The sequence below is a fragment of the Penaeus chinensis genome, chromosome 35 (assembly GCF_019202785.1).
Source record: "Penaeus chinensis breed Huanghai No. 1 chromosome 35, ASM1920278v2, whole genome shotgun sequence".
NCBI lineage: Eukaryota > Metazoa > Arthropoda > Malacostraca > Decapoda > Penaeidae > Penaeus > Penaeus chinensis.
Window position 1 is genome coordinate 11,907,793 of NC_061853.1, and position 12,500 is coordinate 11,920,292.

A 12,500-nucleotide genomic window follows, 5' to 3' on the forward strand; every position below is an offset into this window, starting at 1 on the left:
AGAGACAGAGAAAGAGACAGAGACTGAGACAGAGAGACAGAGGACCAGAGAGACAGAGAGAGAGAGACTGAGAGACAGAGAGAGAGAGAGAGAGAGAGAGAGAGAGAGGGAGAGAGAGAGACACTAGAGAGAGAGTGCGAGAGAGGGAAGAGAGGAGGACAGAGAGAGAAAGCAAAGAGTGAGAGAGAGAGATAGAGAGAGAGAGAGAGAGAGAGAGAGGAGGAGAGGAGAGAGGAGAGAGAAGAGAGAGAGGAGCACGAGAGTAGAGAGAAAGAGAAAGCAAGAGGAGAGAGAGAGAGAAAGCAAGAGAGAGTGAGAGAGAAAAGCAAGAGAGAGAGAGAGAAAGCAACTGAGAGAGAGAGGAAAGAAGAGAGAGAGAGGAAAGCAAGAGAGAGAGAGCGAGAGATGGATGAGAGTGAGGTGAGAGAGGGAGAGAGGGAGAGAGGGAGAGGGAGGGAGAGGAGAGAGAGAGAGACAGAGAGGAGGAGAGCGAGAGCAGAGAGAAGTGAGAGAGAGTGGTGAAGAGAGTGAGAGAGTGAGAGAGTGAGAGAGAGTGAGGAGAGAGGGAGGAGAGAGTGGAGAAGAGAGTGAGTGAGTGAGTGCGTGAGGGGAGTGAGTAAAGTGAGTAAAGGGGAGTGGTGAGTGAGTGAGTAAAAGAGGAGTGAGGGGTGAGTGAGTGGGGAAGAGAAGAGAGGAAAGCAAGAGAGGGGCCCAGAGAGAGAGAGAGAGAGAGGGGGGGAAAAGATGGAGAGAAGGAGGGAAGGGGAGATGGAGGGGAAGAGGAAGAGGGAAAGAAAAAATTTAGAGGATTAGAGAGAGAGAGAGAGAAAAGAGAGAGGAAAGAGAAGGAGAGGGGGGAGAGAGAGAGAAGAAAAAGAGAGAGAGAGAGAAGGGAGAACGCAAGAGAGAGAAGAGAGAGAGAAGCAAGAGAGAGAGAACAGAGAGAAGAGAAGAGAGAGAGCGGAGAGAGAGAGGAAGCCGAAGGTGAGAGAGAGAGAGAGAGAGAGAATGGAGAGAGAGAGAGAGAGGAGAGTGAGAAGGAAAAGGGGGGGGGGGCGAGAGAGAGAGAGAAGTGAGAAGAAGGGGAAGAGGGAGAGAGAAAAGAGGGGAAAAGAGAGAGAGGAGGGAGAGAGAGGGGACAGAGGTTAAAGAGAGACAAAAGGATTTTTAAAAAAGGGGAAGAGGTTTAAAGAGAGACGAGAGGAAACAAGAGGAGACAGGAGACAGAGAGAAAAAAGAAAAGAGAGGGACAGAGAGAGACCAGAGAGGAGAGGGGAAGAGAGAGAGAGGAGAGGGGAGAGAGAGAGAGAGAGGAGAGAGTACGAGAGAGAGAGAGAGAGAGGGAGGAGGGAGAGAGAGAGGAGAGTGAGAGAGAGAGGAGGAGAGAGGAGTGAGTGAGTGAGTGTTGAGTGATGTGAGTGAGAGAGTGAGTGAAGTGAGTGATAAGGATGGAGATAGAGAGGATAGGATAGAGGTAGGGGTAGAGGTAGAGGTGAGGTAGGGGGTTTAGAGGTAGAGGTAGAGGTAGAGGTGGGGTTTAGAGGTAGAGGTAGAGAAGAGATAGGAAAAGGATGAGTAGAGATAGAGGAATGAGAATGAGAAATGAGAATGGAGAATGGGGAATGAAAAATGAGGAATGAGAATGAGAGTGAGAGTGGGTGAGGTGAGAATGAGAATGAGAGTGAGAGTGAGAGTGAGAGTGGGGGCCCGAGGCGAGGGCGAGGGGGGGGGACGAGGGCGAGGGCGAGGGCGAGGGCGAGGCGAGGCAGAGGGCGAGGAGAGTGCGATTTGAGAAGGAGAAGAGAGAGAGGAGAGGAGAGAGAGAGATGAGAGAGAGGAGGAGAGAGAAAGAGAAAGGGGGAGAGAAGAGAAGAGAAGAAAAAGGGAGAAAGAAAAGGAAGAGATAGAGATAGAGTAGGATAGAGATGAGATGAGAATAGATTAGGAGTTTAGGATAGATGATAAAAGATAGAGATAGAGATAGGATAGGATAGGATAGGAAAAAGAAAAAGATAAGATAAAGATAAAGATAAAGATAAAGATAAAGATAAAGATAAAGATAGAGATAGAGATAGAGATAGAGATAGAGACAGAGATAGAGATAGAGACAGAGATAGAGACAGAGATAAAGATAGAAATAGAGAGAGAGAGAGAATTTCTTCCATATTATCAAATGGACCTATTCACACCAATCGGTTCGTCACCGTCTCGTCACCATCACATCACAGTCACACCGCGGATTCTTTCGGAGATGTTGACTGACGTGACAGTGCCAAGCCAACGACCCCGTCAGTGGTCAGTCACTGACTAGCAGCCGCAAGAAGAAGTGCCATCCATAATGGATGAAAAAAATAATTGAACTTTTTGACATGTCAAACAGGAGATATAGATACAGCTTATTCAAAGACAACCTATGGAATAGAATAGGAGAACTAAACAAACCAAGTAAGAAACTCAAAATGTATATTTTTTTGAGATTTGATTTTATAACTCTCTGAAGAAAATGATTCTTTCATTCTTAAATGTTATGTATCACTGATATTCCTCATATTTTTAAAATAAAAGCATCACTTCCTGATATGAAGTGATGAGACGGTGACGTGATGAAAAGTGGAATGGTTGACGGAACGGTGACGTGACGTGATAAAACGGAGATACGATGGAACAGCGTGAATCAGCCTTTAGCAGTGAATGTACCGCCCAAAGCCTGGGATGCGTCAGGGTAAGGTCTATCCAAGTGGGCCTTGCGTCAGGGGTCTGAGCGATGCGTTCCGAGAACACGGCACGGTTCCCCGGGCACTTGCATTTGCGGCATCCTGGGGTAGAAACTCGGCCTTCGTCTCCTGCATGTGTCTCGTCGACACACCGTCGACAAGTTAACAGTTAAGATAACAACCACCCTTCTCAGACCCCCCCCCCCCCCCAAGTCTATGCGAGAAACAAGGAGGCCTATTCACTCGCTGAAAGCTTCAACTGACCCAACATCACCGGCGTGAGGATTAACGTGCGCACCTGGAGCTAGCTATCAAGAGCCTCAGTGAAGCTTTCCTTACTTTCGGCTTCATCGGCACCAGTGTATGGTCCCCGGTCCTCGTCCCATCCTCCGCTTCCGCGAATGACGAGTCTTTCAGGACTCGACATAGTTTCCCGACGGCAAGACCTCTGCGGTCTGTTTCGGTGTCTTTGGCCATCACCGATGGTACCTCAGGTCCCGCCCTCATGGAGAGCACCACTCAGGTGATCCTTGAGAAGGAAGGAAGCACCAAGAATCCACCTATACATGCCATTCTACCTGCCCCTCCTCCATTTCCACCACGCAGTTTCAGACTTTACCTCTGAAGGGTCACAGCTCCTTCTCGAATATCTTAAAAGAAACCTGAGACGTGGTAGAATGACGAGGACCTCAGAGCTGGTGTACCTCAAGGTGTAGCTGCTGATGGACACCGAGGCACCAGCGACACGGCGGAGAGGGGGAACAGCCCTGACCCAGCTGGCCTTTATAACGAAGGGTGACAAACAGTGAGAGTAGCGCCGTCTTCTACAGGTTGCTGAACACCGGCGGTCGCAGCCGGTGGACAACGATGAAAGGGTTTCTAAGCAAAAGCAGGCAACAGGGCGGGCTTGCAAATTTTATGAACTACCTTCCCAAAAGGGTTCCCGTCTTTTACTGAAGCCTGTGCAAACATTGTGGATAATTTGATTAGAAAATTCATGGCATTCTCTTTTCAGTTAACTTATTGTTGCTAGTTTTTAACCCATTGCCGACGGGCATGGCACGTACGTCTATATTATGCCCACTGTGAGTTTACTTGTTTAATTGCTTTTACCCCATAGATAGTTTCATTGTACTAAAAAAAAACAAAAACCTTGAGCCAATTCGGTATGCCTGTCTCGCAGTTCACCCTTCATTGTTTATGAAATATTTTACGTGTTTTTTTGCTTTTAAAATTTATAACATTATAGTAATTATTTAAGTTTATAATAAAAATAACACATCGATATCATAGCACTATTAAATCACTTTTTCCTACCAATTCAAAAAAGGGAACAGTAAGGGCACAAGATCTACAATTTTACTTTTATGGCTAAGCACTAGCAGAGCCCTCATGTACAGAGACTTTTAAAAAAAATACATTTTCTATTTTTTCTTTATTTTCCGGGGCCCGGGAATGGGTTTTAAATATTTATATACTTTAAAATAACATACTATATAATTATATAAAATACTATATATACATATTTATATACATTACCTATTTTATAAAGCCTATATTTACAATACCAATATATATACCTATTATATACATATACCTATATATATACCTATTTTATATACATATACCTAATTAATCTATATACAATTTCATATTCCTTTATATATACCTATATAATAACATAACCTATATTATAACCTTATACTTAACATAATATAATATATATATACTATCTCATACATATATACAATACATATTCATTTAACTATATATTGTATATATAAAATTTTACCTATATAATATTAAAATATCCGATATATATAATACTACCTTTATTAATCTAACTAAATATAAATACCTATCATCATATATAATTAGGTCATAATACCCGTATATTAACCTATAACAAATGCCTATATTACATACCTAATATAGTTTATATATATCCCTGTATAATACCTAAAACATATACCTATATATACATAACTATATAAATAAAATATACCTATTATTACATACCTTTTAAAATTATATACATACTATTTAATATCCTTTTATATATACCTATATATTTACCTAATTATAATACCTATATATAACTTTTTATAATATTTACCTAATATATATTAACCTTTTATAAATTACCACATAAATATATCTTTAATATATTACACACACCATATATATACCTATATAATACATTACACACTATAATATATCCTATATATATTTTTTTTTAACTATACCCCAAATTAATAATATATATATAACTATATATATATAGGTATATAAATAACATTTAACCATATATATGTATTATATCCCATATATTGTATATATATACCTATATCTATATATTCCCATTTTATATTTTACCTTATTTTAAAACAATATTTTTTTTACCTTTTAAAATAACCTATCATAAACCTATATGTATATTTCCTATTATAACTAATAATACCTATATATATTTTAAACCCAAAATAATTAACAAATAACCCTTTTTTTATATATACCTATATAAACCTATATATATAAATATATATATACTATTATATACCTATAACATAAATTCCTATATATTACCTATATATAATATACATAACTATATAAAACAACTATATTATACACTATATATATAAAATTTCCTAATATTATCCTATATAATACCAAATAACAACCATTATAATAATACTTTATATTTAAATTATAATTTTATTAAACCCAATATTATTCTACCTTTATATATATTATTATACACAAACCCCTTATATAAATACCTAAAATATTATTTATATATATATATATATAATATTATTAAAACAACCTATTTTATAATATTAAATCCTGAAATATATAAATTTACATATCATATATATAACACATTCCTATATATATAATAATATATATATATTTTTTATAAGCCATATTATACCAATTCATTCTATTGCCATTTTAAAATACATCTATAAATATCTACCTATATATACATAATATACCTTTATATATACCTATTAACCTATATCTTTGTTTTTAACTATATAACCAATATAAAATAATATATAATACCCTTATAAATATATATATATTTATATATATATAAAATAACCAATATATATGCCTTTATAAACAAATATATACCTGTATAAAACCTTTCTTATTATATATATATTATTTTTAATTTTTATTATTTTTATATTTTTAATATAAACCCCCGCAATAATTTACCTTATAGCATATTACACTATTTAGTTTTATAAACTAAACTTTTTACCTATTTATTTCCCATATAACTAATATACTATAATATTTTTAAATATACTAATATATATATATATAACCTATAAAAAACGTTATGTACACCTTTTTTTTTACCAAAAAATTTTTTTAACCATATTTTTATATTTTTTAAATTAATATTTTATTTATACCTATCAATAACCTATATTACAAACCTAATAATAACAATGATTAAAATAATAGAAAAAACAAATATATATTTTACATATAATATCCTTTTAAAAATATTATCCTTTAAAAATTTATCTTTTAAACAATAATCTTTGTATATACGATAATACATATATATTTTATTTTAAAAATTTTTATATATAAATTTCAAAAAAAATACAAATAATAATATTAAATTAGATATTATATTGTATATTACTTTATAATAATTATAATATATAAATCCATATAATACACATTAAATCCATGTAATACACACATTTTTTTTACAAAAATAATATTTTACATACCACACAAATATATACAATTTTTAAACGATATATAAATAAAATTTAACAATATACATGCACATTACACCCAATATATTTTTTTAGATTGTTGTTCATGGAGTCAACGAATCGACCTACACCGCAGCGCCCTCCGACGAGAGGAGCGACTAAGTTGTTCACGTCCACACTGACGCCCAACTCCCTCAGTAGTCCCAGCCTCCATCATAAAACAAGGCCTGCCCCCACGACAAAGGAAGATGGTAGAACCGGCGTTCATCCATTCAACAAACACCTTCAACAGTGGAACAAGGAGCCACGAAGTAGCCAAGGTCGTCTGTACGCTTAATTACCGACGTGACCTGGTCGCACAGTGCATGTTTAAATGCGAAAAGACCTTCGGCATATTCATGTTTTCCTGTACTTCCTTTCGTTGTTCTACTTGCACGTATATGTATGTATATAGGTATTTATTTGTGTGTGTGTGTGTGTGTGTGTGTGTGTGTGTGTGTGTGTGTGTGTGTGTGTGTGTGTGTGTGTGTGTGTGTGTGTGTGTGTGCATATACACAAGTGTGAATATTATATATAACAAGTGTGAATATTATATATATATATATATACATATATATATATACCATATTCACATGTGTGTATTTATACACATATGCATATATATACATATATGTATATATACATATGCATATATATACACATATGCATATACATATATACATATATGTATATATATTTGTATATATGTATATATGCATGTCTATATATACATATATTGTGTGTATATATATATGAATGTCTATCAAATACATATATATTTTATATGTATGTATGTATATATATATATATATATATATATATATATATTGTATATATGTATATGCCCACTGTGAGTTTACATGTTTATTTTTTTTACGCATAGATGGCTACACTTGTACTTAATCACCAATTTACTTAATCACCAATTAGCCAATTACGAGTACTGTCTGCCTCGCCCGTTTACCCTTTTCTTTGATTTACGAAAATATTTTACATTATCTTATTTTGTTGTTACAATTTAAAACATTATAGTAATTTATAATAAAAATAACACCATCGATATTCATAGCTCTAGTAAAAAATACATTTTCCCGCCAATTCAAGGAAAAGTGAGATCAGGAAAGGCTAAGCACTAGCAGAGCCATCTATGTGCAGAGACATTTCACAAAAAAAAAAAATAATAATAATAAAAAAAAAATAATAATAATATTTTTTCCCTGGCGGCATTGGATATACATATGTATATATATATATATATATATATATATATATATATATATGAGTGTGTATATATATGTATGTATAAGTGTGTGTGTATAAATGTATATGTTATATACATATGTATATATATTTACATATATGCATTTATATCCATATGCATACATATATATTTATACTTACATACATATATATTTATACATAAATACATAAATACATATATATGCATATATATAAATATATATACCCACATATATGCATATGAATATATGTACACATATTTTTATATATACACATATTTATGTATATACATAGAGACATATATTATATGCACATAAATATATACATATATAAATACATACACATATTATACACATATATATACATACACATATTATACACATATATATACATACACATATTATACACATATATATACAAATACATACACATATATAGTGTACAAATATTTACATATGCATACATACATCTACATATATACACAATCGTATACATATATATACATATGAATACATATATATATATATATATATATATATATATATATATATATATATATATATATATATATATATACTTTTACATGTCATTTATATATGATATACAATTTATTCATTAATGTCGTGAAAGAAAATACTCCGGGAAGGACTGAATCTGCTCATCAAGTTTCGTTTCTTTTCCCAATTCGGCGAGGAACTGGAAGTTTATTTAGTTTCAGTAACATGATGTGCCACATGCCGCCATAGACGTTATATTAAGTGGAATTGACATAAGCATTCCACTTAATGGTGAGAACTTTTATCCTCAAAATGAGTCATTTGTGAATCACTACGGCCTAATAATATAACAATTACGTAGTGTTACCGACTTGATTGAAATCAATTTTGGTCAGTAAAGACTGATGTGACGTCACAGAACCCTCATGGCCCTACATTCTTTACTTTTATCATAACCTTTATTATCTTTGTCTTTATTACCTCTCTTTACTATTAGGAAAGGAGTGGAAGCGCAGCTCGGGATGCGTGTCCTTAGTGGCGTTGCAGCCCCGCGCCCTGCACACGGATCCTCGGGGCATTTTGTCAAAGGTGTCGGGCGTGAAATAAAGATTTTAATTTCGAAGGAGGCTCGGAACACCTTGGCCGCGTCCGATTCCCTTCGCGACTTCCTCCTCGGCGTCTAAATTATAATATCTGCTTTGGTGTTCAGTGTCGTATGGTGTTTTTCAAGGCTCTTCGGTGCATAGCGAAAGTGTCTGCATTGGTTTCACAAACTGACACATCGCGACACAAACGTTTATGTTTCAAAAGTAGAGCCACGCACGCAATACACACGCCATTGAGAACACGAAGGCACACAGTTACAGAAACACTAACGCCATAACGACAAGCGAGAGGCCCCTTCTGCGCGTGCGCCGGGAGGCTTGCGGCTCCCTCGGCCAGATGGCTCTGCCTCGAAATACTCTTTATTGCTTTTAATTCGCTAAATGAAGGACAGCGATGCAATAGTCAGAGTAGGATGATTGGGGAATCAGCTTACCTTTGTAATGGCATATAAAGTAGATCTATAACATGAGCCAGCTGACTATAATTGCTGGTATTTCGAAGCTATGTTGTCAAAGAAAACTCAAATGATTTAGGGATAACTTATATAGTTAACACTAAAACTTCTGGTCACAGAGTAATTGACTATATTTCCGATGTTCGTAAGGCCGAGACTCCTAGAAGAGCATTTCATTATTTCCATCATTCCTTTTAATTATGTTTTATTATAACTCTGCATACAGGGGCGCTACGGGGGGAGGGATTGCCCCCAAGACTACGTTTGACGCCTCTGTCTGCATAGTTTGTGCATTGTGGGTAATTCTACCATAGTATCAACACGGTAAAATTTTACCATTAAACTGTGTGTGTGTGTGTGTGTGTGTGTGTGTGTGTGTGTGTGTGTGTGTGTGTGTGTGTGTGTGTGTGTGTGTGTGTGTGTGTGTGTGTGTGTGTGTGTGTGTGTGTGTGTGTGTGTGTGTGTGTGTGTGTGTGCATATGTGTATGTATGTATATATATACATATATATATATATATAAACACACCCGCACATATATATATATATATACATACATAATACATATATATGTATGTATATGTATATACGTATATATATATGTATAGGTATTGATATAAGTACACATATATACATACACACACACTCATATATGTGTAATATACATATGTGTGTATATATATATGTGATTATATATATATTCACATATATACTTACATATAAATATATATATATATATATATATATATATATATATATATATATATATACACACACGTATACATATATATACACACATATGTATATTTATACCACTGGTTGTCAGTCTGTCCGTCACTCTCTCTCTCTCTCTCTCTCTCTCTCTCTCTCTCTCTCTCTCTCTCTCTCTCTCCTCTCTCTCTCTCTCTCTCTCTCTCTCTCTCTCTCCCTCCCCCTCTGCTGTTGTATCACATATGAAACTAACTATGATTGATATGGAAAAAAAACTATTTTGATGTATTAAACTGACGAAGTAAAGTTTCTGTAAGCAGAAACACACACACACACACACACACACACACAGAGAGAGAGAGAGAGAGAGAGAGAGAGAAACGTATATCAGAATTATACAAGACCGAACCAGTTGGACCAAGTGAGATTTCTAACTGGGTTCTGAGGGAATGTGCCGAAGTACGCCGTTACTGTTAATATTACAAAATTTAGAGAGACCAGGAAAACCACCAAAGACGGGAAACTCGCCAATGTTACACCTATATATATAACAAACATAACCGTCTATTTTATAGATCAGTTTCGTTAACTAGTGTAGTATGCAAGCTGTTAGAAAGGATAATTAGGAAACAGTGGGTTGAAGTACTTGAAAAGCACGATATGATATCAAATAAACAATTTGGTTTTAGGGAAAGAAAGTCATGCGTAGCAAATCTCCTCTGTTTCTACGACAGAGTTTTTGAAATATTACAAGAAAGAGACGGCTGGGTAGTTTGTGTATGGTTAGACATTAAGAAGGCATTTGATAAGGTGTCTCATAGAAGACTGATATGGAAATTAGAACATCTAGGTGGAGTGAAAGGCAAACACTTCGAATGGATGAAAGACTTTCTTCATGAAAGTCAGATGAGCATCGTAATTAGAAGGAAGCCCTCTACATAGCGATGAGTAACTAGCGGAGGACTTCAAGGATCGGTTTTGGCGCCGATTAGGGTCAAACGTAAGCCCAGGTAGTTATCTGAATATATTTGCAGACGACTCAAAACTGTAGAAGGATGATAGACGATGTCTCATACCATTGCCTCCAAAGTGACATCGAAAACTTATTCATGTGGAGTTGTACTTGGAAAATGGAATTCAACACCAATAGATGCCATGTAGTCAAGTTCGAAGAAAGTAAAAATCGTCCACAGAACTAATACACAGCAGGAGACGTAATATTAAACCCAGCAGATAAAGAAAAAGACTTGGAATAATCATAAGCAGGAACCTAAGCCAAAATGATCATATAAAGGATAAGGTCCAAATAATTCTAAGGCTGATAATTGCAATATGAAGAGATCATTCGTGTATGTCGTGTATGTGGACGAAGATATGGTAAAGAAGATCAATACTGCCATCACAAGACCTAGTCTAGAGTATGGTGCAGTAGCATGGAGTCCACACTTAAAAAAATATATAGATAAGCTGGAAAGAGTTCAAAGACCAGCCACAAGATGGGCACCTACTCTAAGAGATATGAGCTACGAAGAAAGACTACAGAAAATAGGACTTACTACTTTGGAAGAAGCAAGAAAAAGGGTAACATGATTATGATGTTCAATTGTGTTACTGGAAGGGTGAAGTTAGACAAAGATGACTTTTTAATTCTGAACACAAGAAGGACGAGATAACGCAGTAAAAAATTGAAAGTAAAAATGTCTAGCAGTTCTGTTTCCAAACACTGAAACATGGAACGATCTTCCAAATAACGTTGTGTGTGGTAAAAATCTGCATCACTTTTAAAAGTTATACGATAATTTAAATAGAGCAGACGAGACTCACACGGAGCACCATATAGGCATTCTAGATTAAGCAATAAATGGAGGCAGCAGCACCAGTAGTAGTAGTATTATTTCATTATCATCATTATTATTGTTATTATTATCATTATTGTTATTATTATTGTTATTATTATTATTATTATTATTATTATTATTATCATCATCATTATTATTTTTAATTATTATTATTATTATTATTATTATTATTATTATTGTCATCATTATTTAATTATCATCATTATCATTATCATAAATAGTAACAGCAGGAAATGCAGTAATAGTAGTAGTAACAGTAGTAGAAACAGTATAGCAGTAGTGGCTGTAGTAGTGGCAGTAGTATTTGGAGGTTCAGATACTGCAGTAGTATCAATAAAATTAGTAGTGATAGTAATTTCATAATTACCATTATCCTAATTTCTATCGGTATGATGTGATATTACCCATATCTAATAATTACCTGAATCCCTGTTTTATTTGTGTTTCCCATCTACCTATCGCAAGTATCAGAGAGAACGGGGCTTTCAAGCGCCGTGATGGCAAAGACACCAATAATTATATTTGCAGAGTGTGTGTGTGTAATCCAGCCTTATATATGTAATGTTACTGAAATATATATGTCAATGTTATTCTAATTTTCTATTGTCATATTCTACATAATTTGTATTTATTG

The 12,500-nt window shown here is 34.7% G+C and overlaps 1 protein-coding gene across 1 annotated transcript in view; it reads right to left on the minus strand.

The window, feature by feature from the left end:
* The window catches only part of LOC125044356, a 27,962-nt gene extending 18,830 nt beyond the window's left edge, over positions 1-9,132 (minus strand). The window contains exon 1 of the mRNA XM_047640984.1: positions 8,719-9,132. Coding sequence (XP_047496940.1) covers positions 8,719-8,816 — 98 coding nt within the window. The 5' untranslated portion in view covers positions 8,817-9,132. The remainder of the gene's footprint in view (positions 1-8,718) is intronic.
* Positions 9,133-12,500: the final 3,368 nt, after the last annotated feature.